Source organism: Mustela nigripes, chromosome 16, assembly GCF_022355385.1.
Source record: "Mustela nigripes isolate SB6536 chromosome 16, MUSNIG.SB6536, whole genome shotgun sequence".
In the NCBI taxonomy this organism is placed as follows: Eukaryota; Metazoa; Chordata; class Mammalia; order Carnivora; family Mustelidae; genus Mustela; species Mustela nigripes.
The window spans coordinates 16,051,840-16,072,757 of record NC_081572.1 but is presented as its reverse complement, the minus strand read 5'-3'; the positions used below and the strand labels follow the sequence as shown (position 1 = coordinate 16,072,757).

At 35.7% G+C, this 20,918-nt stretch overlaps 1 protein-coding gene across 1 annotated transcript in view; it reads left to right on the top strand.

The window, feature by feature from the left end:
- EFCAB13 (EF-hand calcium binding domain 13) overlaps positions 1-20,918 on the top strand; it is a 98,801-nt gene that overhangs the window by 72,956 nt on the left and 4,927 nt on the right. The window contains exons 12-17 of the mRNA XM_059379097.1: positions 1,622-1,765; positions 4,391-4,462; positions 8,106-8,249; positions 8,771-8,842; positions 14,280-14,330; positions 18,203-18,346. Of these exons, the coding sequence (XP_059235080.1) occupies positions 1,622-1,765; positions 4,391-4,462; positions 8,106-8,249; positions 8,771-8,842; positions 14,280-14,330; positions 18,203-18,346 (627 nt within the window). The remainder of the gene's footprint in view (positions 1-1,621; positions 1,766-4,390; positions 4,463-8,105; positions 8,250-8,770; positions 8,843-14,279; positions 14,331-18,202; positions 18,347-20,918) is intronic.

The following is a 20,918-nucleotide window of genomic DNA, read 5'->3' as shown; positions in this document are numbered from 1 at the left end:
AGAGATCACAAGTAGGCAGAGAGGCAGGCAAAGAGAGAGGAGGAAGCAGGCTCCCCACCGAGCAGAGAGCCTGATGCGGAGCTCGATCCCAGGACCCTGAAATCATGACCTGAGCTGAAGGCAGAGGCCTTAACCTACTGAGCCACGCAGGCGCCCCAAGATTTCCTTCTTTCTTAATAGCTGAGTAATATTCCATTGTAAAATTGCTCTTCTTTTTTGGTCTTCTTTGCTGGCTGCTTCCTTTCTGGCTTATTTTTAAATGTTAGCATGATCCCCGAATCCATTCTGAGTCCCATTCTCTAAGCCTCTTCCCGAATAATCTTACTACTTTAAATATCTCTGTCCTTTTGACTCCCCATTTATCTCATACTTAATAAGTATAAAAAGGAATTCTTGCTCTCCAATAATCTTACTCTTTCCCAAGTCTCTCTTATCTCAGTTTTTGATGCCACTATCCACCCAGTTGCTCAGTTCTCAAACCTAGGAGTTCTTCATGGACCCAGTCTCTGATTCACCACAAAATAATCTCAACTTTGGGGCACCTGGTAGGTTCAGTTGGTAGAGTGTGTGGCACTTCATCTCTGGGTCGTAAGTTTGAGCTCCACATTGGATGTAGAGATTACTTAAAAATAAAATCTTAGGGGTGCCTGGGTGGCTCAGTCATTAGGTGTCTGCCTTCAGCTCAGGTCATGATCCCATGGAAGCCTGCTTCTCCCTTTCCCACTTCCCTTGCTTGTGTTTCCTCCTTCACTGTATCTCTCTGTCAAATATATAAATAAAATCTTAAAAAATTAAAATAAATAAAATCTTAAATATTCTGAGCTTCATTCTCAAAGCACATCTTTTTATTTGTCTAGTTCTCATTTTCTTCATTACTATTACCGTTGTTGAAGCCACGGTCATCTTTTTCTCTGAACTACTACAGTAGCTTCCTAACTGCCTGATCTTCCGGAGAGTCCATTCTCCATACAGCAGCAAAGTGATCTTCTACACATTTGTAATGAGATAATTTCACCACCACCCACATTAAACCTTCCATTAAATTCTATTGGAATTACAAAACAAAATAAAACTTCCTCCCATGGTCTGCAATGGTAGATTGAAGAGAAAGTAAGATCCAGGGAAGTACTTTGAGGGGAGATGTAGAGCAAAAACAATTTAGTTCGTGTTTTTATCAGTTGGGCTTGTTTATGAACTCAGACTTCTATAAATTTGTATATTTCAATGCGAACTGCACTTTATAGTGATTACTCAGGGGTGGCATCACTATAATTTCTTGAAATATTTCAGAATCCTCGAAGATACACTAATTCTGATGTTAAATATTTTATTGTGTTTTAATATTTAAAGATTGGCAGGGATGCCTGCCTGGCTCAGTTAATAGAACATGGGACTCTTGATCTCGGGGTTGTGAGTTCCAGGCCCACACTGGGTATAGGGATTACATAAAAACAAAATCTTAAAAAAAAAAAAAAGAAAGAAAACTGGCAATCATTTATGCTGTATTTGTTATTACTATTAACCATGAAAACCTTAATTCCTGACTAGTCCCAATAATAGTTTACTATACTAACTTGTTGGACAAGCATGTTGTAAAGCTTGTGTGTTATCTACCCTTCAGTATTGCCTGATACTCTTGAAAACCTCCAGAATTTAAGCAAAGAGAAGATGAATGTTTCTCACCTGTGGAACACTCTGTCTGGGATGAATAGTAACTTGAAAATAAAAGAATTCCAAAGTGCACTGAAATTAGCAACAGTTGATGGTAAGTATTTCAAATATTAAAATTAAAAGATATCTAAGAATATGGTTCGATCTTCTATCTTTATTTTTACTTGTATCTTGTATTTGGTTGATATGCCAATATACACATTTAGGAAATATAAAGAAAGCTCAGATTGTTTGTCCTACAGAAAAAATGTTAGTATCTAACTTATCATTATTCTGAATTGATCAAATATGCATTGACTAACCTTCAAGTTGTATAACATGTTACTGGAAAATGGCATATTCCAGTGAACACAGAAGAGATTATTAGGGAATGTTAAAAGATCTGTTCTGGTTTTTTATTAACACTACTTGGGATGTCCATACAATTTGTTGAAATAGGCTTTTAATTTTTAATTTGGTAGAAAAACTCAACACCTAATGGTGGCTACCACTTCTACTTAGCAAATTAAAAAAAAAAAAAAAATTGAAACAAAACAAAAAATAAGTTCGAAAAAGTACTGTAAAACAAAGATCAAAGACCAAAATTTTAAAGATAAGACTGTCATTTACTGCTGATGTTCTGTAGGCAGGAGAGAGATAGAACGCAACCACAGGCAAACATTTCCACTCCCGCATCAAGTTACAAATGTATTACTGTACTCTTGTATGTGGAATGCTTATGCCAAACTAGCCTAGTAACAGAAGCATGCCTCTGGGGTCTTCATCAAAGAACTGTCTTTCCTTGTGAGGATTAATTGCCCCTTTTTCTCCATTAAGCTCCTGTTTAAGTGATGCTGGTAATTTTGGACTTTAAGTGTGTTGATTGTTTTATTTATTGAGATATTTGAGATGAGGGTTAATCAAAATAGAAGGATACTTATGACTTGATAGTAGGGATCCACCCTCTCTTTCATTGCAAAGCTTCAGTTTCCCTTGAGAGAGTGAGTGGAAGTTGAAGGCAACATGTACCAGAGAAAGTATTATATAGCATTTATTTTAATCAGAACAATAATGTATCATTTTATGAGCTATAAAAATAACTCAGCTATCTATGAAATTACTTACTGTGATAATAAAGAATAAATATTATATCCTATTCATTATTATATACCTATAAAGCAAAAATGCAGTGTGTAAAATGTAGAACATTCTACCATCTAAATCCAAATACATGCATAATTTTGAAAACGTTTTGTGCCCCATCTGTCATACCATTTCTTCTCTTAATATTGGAACTTCAGCACAGAGATTTAATTCTTATTTTAATGCAGTGGTGTGCAAAGTTTTGAACCTTGTATTTTTGGCTTTGTATTTATATTTGGTGCTGTTAAAGCAGTAGAATTCTTTTCTTCTAAATGAATTCTTTCAGAGTACCTTTGTACATAAATCATAAAAGTTGAGTTTCTCTGATTAAAGTGTGGGAAATGACCAAGTGAACTGCTTAAGTAGCTCAACAGAGACCTAGAAACATGAAGAAGAACTTAAAAATTACTGACCTGGGGCGCCTGGGTGACTCTATTGTTGGACAGTTTGCCTTCTGGTTGGGTCATGGTCCCAAAGTCCTGGGATCGGGCCGCATCGGGCTTCCTGCTTGGCCGGAGGCCTGTTTCTCCCTCTCCCATTCCCCCTGCTTGTGTTCCTGCTTTCGCTGGCTCTCTCTCTGTCAAATAAATAAAATCTTAAAAAAAAATTACTTACCAAGGATATTCTTTTTTGACCATGGTGTGTTAAAAAGGAAAAAAATGGTTTAGGTTCCCTCTACTTAGTGAGATTGAATTATTACTTCTTGGTTATTGATGGTATTCTGTATTGACTCATTAATATTTCAGAGTATATTTGAAGTTTTTAAAAAATATTTTAAAAAATGTTTTATTTGTCAGAGAAAGAGAGAGAGATACAGACAGACAGACAAGAAGGGGGAGGGGAAGGCAGAGGGAGAAGCAGGCTCCAGCTGAACAAGGAGCCGGATGCAGAGCTGGATCCCCGGACCCTGGGATCATGATCAGAACTGAAGGTGGACACTTTAAGCCCCCCAGGTGTCCCTAAAAAATATTTTTACGGTGGTTACAAAAAGGCATTGAAAAATAGAAAAGGCATTTATCGTTTAGCAAATTTAGAAATACTTCTTCAATATCTCATTTTATAGCACCTGTATTCTATCCTGTGACCATAGACTATAATAATTCTAAATCCTTGTGCTAATTTCCCTGCTCCTGACTGGGAAAGCAAAGCCACCTCTGCCTCCTGTGTTTGTCACTTTTGCTTTCTAGTATCTGTGTGTTCTTTGTAAGAAATGAGTGTAAACATGTGTTAGAAATTATAGAACCATCTGGCATTGGAAAAATCTTTAAAGTTAATCTGGTACAGTATTTTTATCTGTAAACATTTGAAAGGTTAAACTAAAATTGAGGTTTGTCTCTTAGTGTTATCTCTAGGGATATGGATTACACAGTTTCTCTTGATTGATGGATATTGAAAACAGCCTTTCTCCTATAATCTTAAGGTTTATTTATTCCATAAAGTTGATCTTTTGGATAGTCAACAATATGAAAAGGAAATACGAGTACATCAAATGATTTACATTTTTAGAGATTGCTGCATTGGATCTTGAATTTTGCTTAGTAAGGCTGATCTACTAAAAATGTTTGAACGTAATAATATAAAAATGTTTTTCTTTCAGGAGGTGATGAAGTGCAAATAGAAGAATTTGGAAAAGTGGTAAAGGATATGCGTGATGCCTCCAGGTTAAAAGGTAAGTACTAGATTATTTGTGACTGTTAAATTTACTTTTATTGAATGGATGTCTTTTTGTTTTGTTTTTTAGTGTTTCTAGTTCTGCTAATTTCTGGTTAACATGTTGGCATTGATCTGTTTTAAAGCAGGTGAAACTTGGTTTTGATTAAAAGTTGACAGCTTCCTTGATGAAAGAAAAAAGGCTTTTTCTGGAATAGGGTCTGTGTAATGCTATTTTAAATCCCTTTTTTGGATAAAAAAAATCCTTTTTTTGTATTTGGGCTTTATATAAAGTCAGTTACTGGCTTTAAATGTTTTCAGATATGAATATTTTCTGTATCATTTTAAGCCTCAGACAGGATTCTACCTACTGTATAGGCTTCTATATTATTCAATAAAATTTCTCAGGAATCTTCTATTGCTTCCTTTAGTAGACATTCCTTATGTTCCTTTTCTTGTTTTTTATTAAAACACAAGAGAGACCATGTACATTTTGGTAGCAAGGGTAATTTTTTACTACTTGATTTCTATTTTTGCTTAAAAATTAAAACAGAACTAAAACCAGTAAAGATTATACTTGTGGAGTTTGTGTACCTTTTTGTTTAGAAAACATTTAGACTTAATGTCATTTATTTGAATAACCACTTAATGATGATTAATGATTATTAATTAATTATAAAAACTTAATGTAATTTATTTGAATAACCACTTATGATTATTTGGTCAATAAGCATTATCAGGAAAAGAATAAAACACAGGTATATAATATGTTGGAACACGATCTGGATCCCTGCCAATGTGACTGGGGTCCTGTGAGATCCTGTGAGAAAACTCCAGGAGATGGAGGGCAAGAGTCTTCCTGGCTGACACCTGGTATAAACAGGGGAGGATCCTGGGAGTGCTTTCACGTCCTCCTTGAGATGGATCTGATTAAGTGTGGAGAATCCTTAACTTGCTCTTGTTATTTAAAGCTAAGAGATAATCGTTGTTGTTGTTGTCGTTGGGTCCTCCTTGAGATGGATCTGATTAAGTGTGGAGAATCCTTAACTTGCTCTTGTTATTTAAAGCTAAGAGATAATCGTTGTTGTTGTTGTTGTCATCGTCGTTGGCTTGTGGCACTTGATTGCCTACACGTAGCCCACGTCCTGCATGTAGCTCACATCTCACACGCAGTTCATGTCCTGCACGTAAATCTAGATCCTGTTTGTAACTGGATCTTGTGAAAAGTATAAAAGAAATGATTGTAAGAAATAAAGTTACCTACTGATCATCCCTCGGTAGTCTTATTATTTTGGCTCCAATCACCAGGATCCCCACCTTGCGAAGGTGACCATATATTTAGGGAAACAGATACAAAGAAATTTCTGTGTATAAAGAAGTAGACAAGTCTCAGATTTTCAATAACCACTCTGACCTGCATAGGAAATTTCTGACAGTATTGTTTCTCTTTTAGGTTAAGAAAAGTGTTTAATAAGTCTCTGTTGACATAAATATGTTACCTAGGTTACATAACATAATTAGTGTCAACATAGTACAGTTAGCTGAGCTCCAGGAAACAATGCATAGAGGTAGAAAAGAACACAGGCCATGGGGTATGATATATGGTGGTTTGTGGTTTTTTGACTTACCAGCTGGGTAATCTTTGTAGGCCATTCTGATTTCCTCATCTTTAAAACAAGGGAGCTAATGAAATCCTGTTTGTCATAGAGTTGTCAGGTTCAAGAACAAAAACACATGTAAAGCATATGTATAACCTAATTATTAGGCATATATTATATACTTGTTAAATGGTAGTTAATTTTGAAATCAGATAGCAGAGCTCAGAAGGAGACTGGTATTCAGGACAGTGAATGAGGAGGAAGGAAAATTTTTTGAAATTAAGCCATTGGAAAAGAAGAACAGATATAGTTTAAGTACCTGAATCTAGGAAATGGTCACAATCATTAGGGAAATGTCACTGGAATCTGTCACCTAGTGCAGTATAAGGCCAATAACTACAAGGAAGAGTTAGGAAGCACCCCCTAGAATACAAGTGTTAACGTAGCAGGCCTGAAGCTGCCTTCTTTAGAAAAACCTGCTTGCAAGGTTGACTGGCTGGCCCATGAGAACTTGGCTTTCAGAATGTTCACTTCAATAATAATGGATAAGGTTAGTTTACTGTGCCTGGACTATTTGTTGGCGAACTTGGAGGGACCTTGAAAATGGGCATATTGTGAATACAGTTCTATGCTTTCCTTCAACATACCTCATAATTATAAAGGATTATGGTGAGGTGTCTGATCTTTTACTTTAAGATTTTAGTGGTGGGGCAGCCAATTCTAGGTAATGATGAAGATTAAGTATAGCCTTTGGTTTGGATGATTTTGGAAGGTAAGTGAAGACTTTTTGAACTGAAGAGGTCAAGGTCATCCTTATTATCATCAGATGACAACAGGAAATGGGGTTGAGGGAGGATTATGAACAAGGTGCCAAGATCCTCAGAGATGGTGAAAGTGTGCTCAGACAGTAGTAGATGATGGTGTCAGAAGGGTGGTGTAGGTGAATGAAAGGCCTGAACCTCAGACAAAGGGCTAAGGTTTGACTGAAGGTGGACCTAAAGTAGCCTGACAGCAGCAGCAGAAATTTAGGGGTGCTTCTCTGCTTCCTGGCCTTATGGGGAGCTTGGGACAATGAGCAGCCTCCACCCAAGATGGTTTTGCAAGGAAACCATATTTTAAAGGAAACCAAGTATTAGTGAAAACGAAGAAACAGAACTGATGGAGGTTTTTAGGTGCCGGCAAAGCTCAGATTGCCATTTTCAGTCACCTCCCCATGATGTTAGGACAGAAAGTGAGGCAGGTTCAAAGGTGCTAAGGAGCTGTGATTACTATTTATAGCTAGTTCCTGGTGGCTTTAGTAATAGTAATAGTAGTAGTAGTAGTTATTTTATTGCTATTAATATGACATTTATTAAGTACTTGCCATATATCTAGAATTGTTTTGTTTTTCATACATCATCATATTCAATTTCCACATTAACCCTGTGAGGTAGATAGTATTACTATCTTATTTTAGATATAAGACTACTGAGTTTTATAGAGGGGTTAAGTAGTAATAATTTGATCAAGGTCACACATTTCCAGGTGACAGATCCTGGAGCCAGGATATGAATGCAAGTCTATCTGACTTAACACTGCCTCCTTTGAAAGGGTTGGAAATGAAACAATTCCAGAAGCCAGGGTACAACTGCATCGTGATAGAATTGGGGGGAAAAAACCAAACTAATGAGTCCTTGTGATACTTGTGTTTCATATTTTGCATTTCTCATGATTCTGAAATTCATTTCACCTCATTCAGAATGAGTTAATTTTGTTGGCTACCATTACAGCTTCATGGTAAAATAACTACTTTATGCGATTGCAGTGAAATATTCAGCTATATGAATCATTTTGGTTGTGCCAATTTTATGTTAGCGCCAAAGAAACATGATGGACCAAATGTATTGTGTTGCTGGACTTAGAATTCCCTGAGGCCTGGGTTCTTCACTGAGATTTCTTATTCTTCAATTCAGGATGTGATAATAAATCTCAGACTGCCACTGACAAAAGTCTTTAGTGATAGCTACCATTGTTTTTTAAATCAGAGGTTAGTTCATTTACCAAATAACTTTTTTCTATTTCTAGAGTTACAGAACATTGTTTTAGCCCTTGATGCGCTTGAAGGTGACATGATACCTGGGAAGAACTTGGAGAGCTTTCTAGGAAATATTGGGATTAAGTCACCTGAAGAGGAGGTAGAGAAAATTCTTAAATCAGATTTTGTTTCTGGTAAGCATTTAAATATTACTATTAGTTTTGTTTGTTTGTTTGTTTGTTTGTTTTGGATAGGAGACCCTGTATGAAAGTGTGCAAGGTCTTTGTTTAGGTAAATGGCGTCACTTTATTGAGCAAATATCTGTAGGTATTTGCTTGTATTACTGTAAAGGTCTTGAAAGGGAGCCTTTCTTCTTTCACATTCCTCTTTTGCAGTTAGGAGAATACTTTTTAACAGCAGGTCAAAAATTTATGGGAAGTGGGCTTGGAAATTCCAGCTCTTTGAATAGAAAACCTAGCTTTGCCACTTTGCGCCAAGTGAAGTTATTGGACTTATAACTTTCTTGGTATTTTAATTCCCTTACAGGTAGAATCAGAACTATTGTATCAACAGCCTTGTAAGGTTAATTGCAAAGCATAATAGGTGAAAATGAATCCAAAGTATCTTGTATGCTGATTTTTATTTTTATACTAGCTTTTTAATATAACCTTGTCCAGGGATTCTTGTTTATCACCTCTCTCTTTCTTTCTTCCAGATGAAAACATGGTGAATGTTAAAGATTGTATGAAGGCTTTGAAGGACAACCAGAAATTTTCCAATTTTATTGGTAAGAGCTTTATGGTAAAACTGCTGAATGGCCACAACACAGGACTCGTTTAAAGGTCACTCGTTTAAAGGTCAAACACTATATTTGGTGCTTAAATCTTCTTTGTAGTAGTATCTGTGCCAGATGTTTCTTTTATTAATATTTGAGCATTTGTACTTATGGCAAACTTTACTACAATTTTTTTCATTTAAGAATTTTTACTTGAGGGGCACCTGGGTGGCTCAGTCTGTTAAGCATCAACTCTTGATTTGGTTCAGGTCATAATCTCCGGGCCCCTGAGATTCCCCCCAACATGGGATCAAGCACATGCATGCTCTCTTTCTCTGAATAAATAAATAAAATCTTTTTTAAAAAAAGAATTTTTACTTCAGTGGAAAGGATTGGGAAAATCATGAGGTTGTAATGTTTTCCAATAACTGAATAAAAAAACTTTGTTATATAATAATGGCAATTTTAAAACTGTTATAAAAAATATAGTGACCAGAAAGGTAAGAAATATAAAGCACTAAGGCTCTTGTAATGTCACCCTCTGAAAATATCCCTGTTGAAGTTTAGTAAGTATTCTTTTAGGCTTTTTTACTTGCATCTGTGAGTATTTGTGTGTTCTTAAATTGTTATTTAAAAATTAAATTACTGTGTTATATTCCACAACTTGCTTTTTAAAAGAAATTAATAGTGTATCTTAGATATTATTCCATGTTCCATTATATCATATAAACTACCTCATTCTTTTTAAGGGCTGCATAATATTCCATTATGGGGATGTACTATAATTTTATCCACAACACTCTTCTTTTTTTAAAGATTATTTATTTATTTATTTGACACAGAGAGAGAGATCACAAGTAGGCAGAGAGGTAGGCAGAGGGGGAGGGGGAACCAGGCTCCCTGCTGAGCAGAGAGCCGATGCAGGGCTGAATCCCAGGACCCTGAGATCATGACCTGAGCTGAAGGCAGAGGCTTAACCCACTGAGCCACCCAGGCTCCCCATACACTCTTAATGATATTTAGGTTATTGCCAACTTTTAGCCATTCAAACATTTTGATGAGCATCCTTGAATGTATATATGTGCACAAAGTTTTCCTGGTGGATAAATTTGTCAGCAGTCACAGTGCTAGACTGAAACATACGCAGATATAAGATGTTAATAGCTATTGCTTAATTATCCTGCCAAAGGGTTGTAAAAATTCACTTTTATCAATAATGGGTATTAGTTATTAAAAATTTTGCCAGTAAAAATTTTTATTATTATTTTAATATACACTTCTTTAATGACTAGTGAGGTAAAACACATTTTTCATGATTGTCAAGTGTGCTTTGATTATATTTTAATTAGATTGTCTTTCTCATATGAATATGAATTCTTAAATAGCTCTTTATGTATTAGGGACATTAATGTTCTGTCTTATCTATTGAAGTTTTTTCCTAGTTTATTATTCATCTTTGATTTTGATGGGTTGCTTTTTGCTATCTTTGGTGTTATTTTGTCGGTGTTGGTAGTTTTAATTCTCCTAGGAAATATATTTTATTCAGGTGTTTTATTGGAATACAGCCCTATGCAGTGATAATTCTTTTGATTTTTTTGAATCTGGTTATTTTCTCATTGTTAAATTTGCATATATATAACCTTAACTTTTTCTATGTTTAGTAACAAAACATTTTTTTTTTTTTTTTTTTTTTTTTTTTTTAGTGAATAGAAACAGCGATGTTCTTTATTTCAAATGTGTTCCTTGAAGCAAAATATAATTTTTCTACATACCTTTTAAGATAAGGTTTTGTTGAGACATTCTGGAGAAACATTTACAGCTCAATTTAACTAAATTATGGGCTGATTTCTGGTCTTTTCCCTTACTTTTTTTTTTATTAATGTATAATGTATTATTGTAACAAAACATTTTAATTAGCTGTCTTTTTAAAGCACTATCTCTTAGATTTATCTTTAGTATTTCTGTTTATAGTTAAAAAATTAATTTCTGCTTTTGTCTTAAGTCCTTTCTGTTGTTCTCTTATGCCGATTTTATAGCTTTTCTAAGTTATTTAAATTATTAATTTACCCTTTTTTCTTACTGGACATTAAATGTTTAAGCCTATCATTTTCATTTTAGTAAAACTTTGTATCTAACAGTCTTTGTTTATCATTGTTGTTATTGTCTAAATATTTTCAGTCATGTTTTGATTTTCCCCTTAATGTAAGAGTTGTTTAAGAGAAAACTTAAAATTTTAAAGCAATTTGAATTTCATTATTGCCCTATCTTTGCTGTTTATTTTTAGTTTTATTTTATTGTGGTCAGAGAATGCAGTCTGTAGTTAGAGGTCTTGATAGCTCATTAGATTTGGAGTTTCTTCAATTATTATATATTTATTTAAAAACTACATTAATGGCTTCCAGGGACAGGCTAATGGCAACACAGACTCATCCTACTATTTGTCTTGGAAATCCTTATGACCTTTTGTCCATAATTTTGGACAGCTGTGGAATTAGTCAATTATTCCACATATTTTGTGGAAATCCTGCCTTGTAATTCCATTCCCAAACCATATTTAACATTTGGACTCTTCCTCCTATCAGTGGCCTGAGAGAACTCTTATATTTTCTTTGTTTCATATCGAATCATCTTTTCTCTAGACTCACATTTCCCTTCAGCCCTTGCTCATGTGTCCTATTTCTGAAACGTTTTACCAATAACTAATGACTAAATCATGGAACAACAGAAAGAGTTAAATACTACTTCTACATAAACTGGGTAATTTAAAGTAATTTATTATACATTTCTCTTAATGAATCCCAAGAGATGATTTTTTGGATATATACTTTAGAAATGAAGGGTTTAAAAAAAAAGATTTAGGGGTGCCTGGGTGGCTCAGTGGTTTGGGCTGCTGCCTTCGGCTCAGGTCATGATCTCAGGGTCCTGGGATCGAGCCCTGCATCGGGCTCCCTGCTCTGCAGGAAGTTTGCTTCCCTCTCTCTCTCTCTCTCTCTCTCTCTCTGCCTGCCTCTCTGCCTACTTGTGATCTCTGTCTGTCAAATAAATACAATCTTTAAAAAAATAAATAAATAAAAAATAAAGATTTTATCTATTTATTTGAGAGAGAGAGCCAGTGTGGGGAGGAGCAGAGGGAGAGAGAATCCCAAGCAGACTCCATGCTGAGTTTGGAGCCCAACATGGGGCTCTGTCCCAAGACCTTGAGATCATGACCTGAGCTGAAATCAAAAGTCAGCTGCCCAGTTGACTGAGCCACCCAGGTGCCCCTGAAGTTTTGTTTTGCTTTTTAATTAAGGGAGGTCAGGCATGGATTTCCTAATCTAGATGTTTTATGTTAATGTGCTATGCATAATAGGCTTTGCTGATCCTCTAAATTGGGTGAAATGAGGTGACAAGATTAAAAGGTGGAGGGAAGGAAAGTGGAAAAGGAAAGATTGGGGTGTGAGAGCAGTTGTGAAGAATGGAGGATGTTTTTTACTGAAATTGTGAGCTCATTATTGATAACTAGAGAAACTCTGGTGTACTTTTTTGTTCATACAGGAATAGCCCACCCAGAACCCAAAGTTTTAACAAGAATAAAGATGAGGGGCTATAGAAAACTATAGTGGAGAATGGATTGCTCTATTTATTTAAATGCCACATATGCGTAGTGGCTGCCATTTTGGATAGTGCAAACCTCAGAGAGTCCATCAATTTTACTGTTATGTTCCAAAGACTTGGATCCATGGGCTGAAGTACATGTTGAATGTATATTTTCTGTGTTTGTAGCATTGAATGATATCATCAATACATTGGATTCTATGGAAGAAAGTGATCAGTCTGATAAGGACAAATATGCAGATGTACCTGGAAATATCAGTGAAATTTATTTCACTGATAATAGTCTTCAAAAAATACTGGATGAGTCCATTGTTGAGGGTGAGTTGATTGAACAACTTGTAATAAAAATTTCTTCTAAAACTTCATCCAAGGATTTTTAAATATTTTACCAAAATACTAGTTAAATGTTAATATTAGTTCCTAATGATATTTAGTTAATATTATAATATTTAGTTCCTAAATAGTACCATAAATGTATTGAAATGTGATTTACTGCAGACCAAATTTAGGGATATACCTTATATTCTATATCCACAGATATGTCCATTTAGTTATTACAGTATCAAATTCCTGGATGATCTCTTGGACTAGATTGTAAAGTTGGTCTCAAGTATTTATATATGTTGTTGTATGGCTTTGAAATATTTCTTTCTAGAGTAATTTCATTTCAAAGTTAATCCCTTTCCTTCTATGAACTTTAGAGAGGTCTTAATTATTTTCTAGCTTTTTTTTTTTAAGATGAAAGGCCCTTTGAAAAGTACAAGTTATTGTTGAACAATTAAAACATTTTTCTATGTAACACTCATATGTAAATGTTGAGCTGCTCTTTGCTCTATTTACAAAGAATTTACCTGACCCATCTATATTCTCAGCTGGGATATATCCAGATGGACTTTATCCATATTTGGAAAGCCATTTCTTGCCTTTAAATTTAGCTTCAGCTAAAAAATAAGGTCAGATCTGTCTCTCAGGGAATAATTGGCAGTGTGTGAAGACCATTTAGATTGTCAAAACTGATGGGTGGAGGACTGCTGGCATGTAGTGAGTAGAAGCAAGAGATGCTGCTAGCCATCCTACAGTGTCTAGGATAGTACTCCCCCAAATAATTATCAGGACCCATATGCAATTTTGCTGAGGTTGAGAAATCCTGTTTTAGAATTATCTTATAAAATTGCCAAACCTACTATTTTTTAAAGTACTTTTTAATAGCTTAGTTTTTTTTTTTTAAATCTTGCTTAGAACAAGTAAACAAATTAAGGTAAATATAATGTGTTTTTATTCTAACCTCCTTTTGTTTTAAGGTAATATCTGGACTAGTTGTGGGTTATTCTAAATGTCTCTCTAGTTGTAATATGGTTTATCTATGCAGATGGACATATTTTATTTCTATCACTTGTCCCTCAAAGAGATCTCTGTAGCAATTTGCATTTTTGTAGAAAGTGTATAGAATGTAGGGTGTAACAACAGCAGCTTGTCCTTAGGAGAAGCTCCATGATTAGATAGATAGGTAAGCAAGCAGAACTAGAGAAGGACAATCCAGACTAATAAACATTTTATTGAATATATGGGCCTGGAGATGAACCTGCCCATTTGGGAGAAAGGAAACATTTATGACATTAGAATCTCAGTCACTTTTAAGGAGCTTGGTGGAGGTTGACAAATCCATGGGCTCAAAGAAGTAAGAGGAGGATGAATAGAAAAAATATTTTGGAAGCCAGTGGATGATTTTGAGAGGAAGGGAATGGTCAATGGGAAATGTTACTGAGAGATGAAGTATTTAGTCTAGGCTTTCTTTCAAACTGGATAAAATCAGGATGCTGTTCCTTATGGCATAATCTCTGTAAATTTGCAGATTTTAAGAAAGAGGCTTTGTCTTCAAATCTGAGACTACCAAAAGCAGATGGTAAGAACTTTATATGTGTATAAGAAAACATTCCCTATAAAAGAGTTACTCTTTAGGAATCATTGCCAGGTGCCAATGGATTCCTAGTCCATTTTCCCCACTCCAGCCAGAGTAATATTTTTTTCAAAAAAGTAATCTGATTATGTCAGATTACTAGATCTACTAGATATTACATATCCTAGATCTCCCTATTTATAACTCTTTAAACATTTTCCATTGCTGTTAAAGATCAAAATCCATCCTATATGTCCTAGTCCTCTAACACAATCTTGTACCATTATCCTTGTTTTCTATACTTTCAAATACATTGCCTTTCTTTCATTTTCTTAGATCTCTCTTTTCCTCCCATCACAAAGCTTTTGCATATTTTATTCCCTGGAATATTTTTCCCCAACCCTCTTTGCCTAGTTCAAGTTTACTCATCTTTCAGATGCATGTCAGATTCCTCTAGGGGAGCCAATCGTTATCTGCTAGTCTAGGTCGACTTCCTTTGTTAATATGCTTTCATTAAACCATGTCTCATTCATGGCATTTGTTTCATATTGTAAGTACTCATTCATATTTTTTAAATGATACTAGAAACACTCAGTATATTTTACCTTATGAAGTAACAAAAATTAAGGGCATCTGCCTGGCTCAGTCAGTAGAGCATATGACTCTTGATCTCCGGGTTAGGAATTCAAGACCCTTATTGAGTATAGAGCTTACTTAGAAAAAAATAAAGTAACAAAAATATTAAATAACTTAAATCATCTTAATTCATTAGGATCAAAATAATACAATTTTTAATGAAAAATTCTGAGTGTAGTGAACATACAATGTTAATTTGCTTCACATGTACAACATAGTAATTCAGCTTCTCTATACATTATGCCATGCTCACCACAAATGTAACTACCATCAGTCACCATACAACGTGGTTACAATATCATTGACTATATTCCCTACACTATGCCATGACATATTCATAACATAGCTGGAAGCCTGTCTCTCCCATTCCCCTTCACCCATTTTGCCCATCCTCCTACCGACCTTTTCTCTGGGCACCCATCAGTTTGTTCTCTGTATTTATAGGACGATTCTGCCTTTTTTTTTTTTAAGATTTTATTTATTTATTTGACACAGAGAGAGAGAGATCACAAGCAGGGGGAACAGCAGAGGGAGAGGGAACTTAATCCCAAGACCCTGGGATCATGACCTGAGCTGAAGGCAGACACTTAACCAACTGAATCACTCGGGCGCACTCTCTGTACTTTTTGTTTTTTTATTTGTTTTGTTTTTTAGATTCGACAGATGAGTACAATTACATGGTATTTGTTTTTCTCAGTCTGACATATTTCCTTAGCATAATGCCCTTAGGTCCATCCATGTTGGCAAAACGGCAAAAAAAAAAAAAAAAAAAAAAGTCTCATCTTTTTCCATGGCTGTGTCATATTCCATAAATATACCACATCTTTATTCATTCACCTACTTGAGATACTTTCATATCTTGGCTTTTGTAAGTAATACTGTAATACACATAGGAGTGCATATACCTTTTTGAATTAGTGTTTTTGTCTTCTTTGGGTAAATACCCATTGTGAAATTATTGGGTCATATGGTATTACTATTTTTAATTTTTTGAGGAATCTCCATATTATTTTCCTTAGTGGCTTTACCAATTTACATTCCACCAACAGTACACAAGGGCTCCTTTTTCCCCACATCCCTGCCAACACCTGTTATTTCTTATGTTTTTGATTCTAGCCATTCTGACAGATGTAAGGTGATAGATACCTCATTGTGATTTTGATTTGCATTCCCCTGAGATTAGTGATGTTGAATATCTTTTCTTGTGTCTGTTGGCCATTTGTAATGTTTTCTTCAGAGTCATCTGCCCATGTTAAAATATGACTATTTTCCAGTCATCGTTTTAATTATTTGATTAATGATTCTTTTTCTTACATGCCTAGAAGAGTCATTGGACCAAGGACTACATCTCTACTTTGCTTCATATCCTAGTATTGTTTCTCTAGATCCTGGCACCACCCTGGCTTTCAGCAGGCTTTTAGGAGTAGCTACTATTAATAATTAATATTATATGGGGCACCTGGGTGGCTCAATGGGTTAAAGCCTCTGCCTTCGGCTCAGGTCATGATCCCAGGGTCTGGGGATTGAGCCCCACATCGGGCTCTCTGCTCAGCGGGGAGCCTGCTTCCCCCTCTCTCTCTGCCTGCTTCTCTGCCTACTTGTGATTTCTCTCCCTCTGTTAAATAAATAAATAAAGTCTTAAAAAATAATTAATATTGGGGCACCTGGGTGGCTCAGTGGGTTAAAACCTCTGCCTTCAGCTCAAGTCATGATCCCAGGGTCCTGGGATCGAGCCCTGCATTGGGCTGTCTGCTCAGCAGGGATCCTGCTTCCTCCTCTCTCTCTGCCTGCTTCTCTGCCTACTTGTGATCTCTGTCTGTCAAATAAATAAATAAAATCTTAAAAAAAAAAAAATAAACCAGGCTGTGAGATGTCCAAGGGCAGAGAATCGATCTGGACACCATACCCAGTTAAAAAAAAAAATTAATATTATACAATATTTACTATGTTAGGTATTTTTCTAAATCTTTTATGTTATCAACTCATATAATTATAAATATTTATGGAATGAATCAATGACAATAAAACTTTATTATCTCATTAGTCTCCTCTCTCATCACTTCTGCATTTGTATTTATTCTGTAGCCATACTACTTATTACAATTTAAACTGGCTCGCTCTATTTGCTTTTGGTTCCATATCTTTGTATGTGCTGTTTCCTTTCTATACATTTCCTGTCAGATAAACTCAAATTTTTTTACCCTAAACTCATCTCAAATGTCACATAAGACTTTTCAGAGTTGTAGGTTAGGTGAACTGTCTCAGTGCTTTCATAATATCTTGTGCATATTTTTCTCATCATACCAACTGTATCATGTATTACCATTTTATTTATAGACATGACAGATTCAGTCTTTGTTTTCTGGGAATTCACAGGAAACTTTTTTACGGGAAAACTCTTTGATGAAAGGGCTGAAATTTTCATTATTGGTCTTGGTAGCTGCAAAAAAATTATTAGTACAATGAATAAAAGTCTTAAATGGTATTATGTTTTCTTTCCAGGTGAAGGTTTAGATCTGTTGGTATAACACAATAATTTTCAGACTGTGGAAACATGCACGATGACTTCATTTTGGGATTAAGAGAGTGGGAAATGGTATTGATGAAAAATTGAAACACCCAATAATGATGTTTTATATTTTAAATTGGTGTGGTATCAACAGGACTACTCCATTTGGTTGTATGGGTTTTGCCTTGCGCAAAGATGCCTGGAGGTAGGGTACAAGCAGAGACTGAAACACACTCCATATTTCACTATGCTCTTCAGACTTGGACCACCAGTGCTAGATTTCAGCTGCCCAGAGCAAGGTGTGCTTCTTTGTAATAGATACATACAAAGGGGACCCTTTCTCAATCACCCAAAAGCACAATAGAGACTAGTGGTGGCCCTGGGGATCAAGAGATTTAATCTCAAATTTTAGCCTTTTTTGTTTACTTTATCAGTTGATAGAAATCTATATCTACATGTAAGGGATTTAACTATTATTTAAGAAAAGCTTACAGCTCATTCAGTATTTAGTGGGTTAATGGATTCAGATAACTCATATTCTCTTTGGCATGTAATTTTTTGGTTTTAAATGCTGCTTGAAATAAGTGGGTTGTTGGAAAATATTTTGCTTTTTTTTTTTTTTTTAGTTAAATATATATGCTTAATTCGAGAATTCATCTATAATGGACTTTGGACAAACTATTTTGCACTTTTTCGAACATATTATCTTACATATATTTATTTATCTTTGTAGAGATTGAAGAAGCTATTCATATCTTGTCCAGTGTTGATAATGGCAAGATTGATATACCTAGCTTGGAGCATGCCCTGGAAAGTTTGAATGTCAGTTTGACTGAGGAGGACATCAGTGAAGCCCTCCAGCGTTGCGACATCAATGGTGAGGATTATTTTGGTGTGAGGTCCTTTTCATTTTTCCCTGTTAATGAGATACAGTCTTAGAGCATATATATGTGGGTAAAATGCTAAGGACAGTCACACTGGAGACTTAGGCTGATACAAATTAGAGCCAAAATAGTCTGCTAATTTAAATATTTATTGACCATATCTTTCTATTCACACTTATCTAGGTATATATGCTTATTTAGTAATTACTATTCATTTCTTAAAAGCATGGGTGGGAAAATTCCATTGTAATAAAACAAAGACATGACACCAGCAGCTTCATTTTGATATGCAGTCTTTCTTCAGAGAAGATCACCTTCATCTGTCCTTCTATAGTACTTGACTCATTCTGTTTTTTTAACCAAAAGAAATACCCCGAATTTCACTACATTTTAGAAGAACAGTTATTGAGTTTTGGTCATTGTTTCTAAGTGAGAATATATTTATCTGTGGTTTCCATTTTTAACTTCTTGTAGTATATACTTGATCTTCTTTCCTATATACATTCACTCTTAAGCGTCAAATCATGTGGGAACACTTCAATTTAGAGCTGGTAAGTTAAAATGGTTTTAGGTGGCTTTTTATTTGGGGTTTATCTTAACCAGCTTGTTTTTTCTATGGGAATCTGATGAGTGTGGGTTTAAGAGTACTCCTGAGCTTGGTTTGGTTATTGCCTTTGCCAGGTACTCTAGATTTTTATTGACCTCAATCAATTTATATGTTTTGACCTGGGGTTTCTCATACCATGAGAGCAGTATCAATTTAGACTCCAAACCCACATGAGATTCAGGAGATCCTTCACAGGAGATTTTTTCCCCACTGCCTTTCAGAATTAGAAGATTTAGGTTTCCTTGTTGTTTACTTGGGCCAGTGAATACAGTGTTTTAATCTCCCTTTCACTGGATTGAGCTTCTTTAAGCATCCAAGGTTTTTTTTTTTTAATTTTCTATATCTTTTAAATAAATATATAATGTATTATTAGCCCCAGGGGTACAGGTTTGTGAATTGCCAGGTTTACACACTTCACAGCTCTCACCATAGCACATACCCTCCCCAATGTCCATAACCCCATCACCCTCTCCTTACCACCCTCCCCCTGGCCCCCCTCAGTTTGTTTTGTGAGATTAAGAGTCTCTTATGGTTTGTCTCCCTCCCAATCCCATCTTGTTTCATTTATTCTTTTCCTACTCTTCAAACCCCCCACAATGCATCTCCACTTCTCATATCAGGGAGATCATATGATAGTTGTCTTTCTCTGTCTAGTTCTATCCATGTCGTCACAAATGGCAAGATTTCATTTCTTTTGATGGCTGCATAGTTTTCCATTGTATATATATATACACCACATGTTCTTTATCCATTCATCTGTTGATAGACATCTAGGTTTTTTCCATAGTTTAGCTATTGTGGACATTGCTGCTATAAACATTCGGGTGGACGTGCCCCTTCGGATCACTACATTTGTATCTTTAGGGTAAATACCCAGTAGTGCAATTGCTGGGTCATAGGGTAGCTCTATTTTTAACTTTTTGAGGAACCCCCATGCTGTTTTCCAGAGTGGTTGAAGCAGGTTGCATTTCCACCGACAGTGTCGGAGGGTTCTCCTTTCTCCGCATCCTCGCCAGCATTCCTGACTTGTTAATTTTAGCCATTCTGACTTTCTGACTGGTGTGAGGTGGTACTTCATTGTGGTTTTGATTTGTATTTCCCTGATGCCGAGTGATGTGGAGCACTTTTTCATGTGTCTGTTGGCCATCTGGATGTCTTCTTTGTAGAAATGTCTGTTCATGTCTTCTGCCCATTTCTTGATTGGATTATTTGTTCTTTGGTTGTTGAGTTTGCTAAGTTCTTTATAGATTTTGGACACTAGCCCCTTATCTGATATGTCATTTGCAAATATCTTCTCCCATTCTGTCAGTTGTCTTTTGATTTTGTTAACTGTTTCCTTTGCTGTGCAAAAGCTTTTGATCTTGATTAAGTCCCAATAGTTCATTTTGCCCTTGCTTCCCTTGCCTTGCAATGTTCCTAGGAAGAAGTTGCTGTGGCTGAGGTGGAAGAGGTTGCTGCCTGTGTTCTCCTCAAGGATTTTGATGAATTCCTTTCTCACATTGAGGTCCTTCATCCATTTTGAGTCTATTTTTGTGTGTGGTGTAAGGAAATGGTCCAATTTCATTTTTCTGCATGTGGCTGTCCAATTTTCCCAATACCATTTTTTTAAGTATAATTTTTTTTTATTTTCAGCATAACAGTATTCATTATTTTTGCACCACACCCCGTGGAATGCGTGCCTTCTCTAATACCCACCACCTTGTTCCCCCAGCCTCCCACCCCCTGCCGCTTCAAACCCCTCAGATTGTTTTTCAGAGTCCATAGTCTCTCATGGTTCACCTCGCCTTCCAATTTCCCCCAGCTCCCTTCCAACACCATTTATTGAAGAAGCTGTTTTTTTTCCATTGGACATTCTTTCCTGCTTTGTCAAAGATTAGTTGACCATAGAGTCGAGGGTCTATTTCTGGGCTCTCTCTTCTGTTCCATTGATCTATGTGTCTGTTTTTGTGCCAGTACCA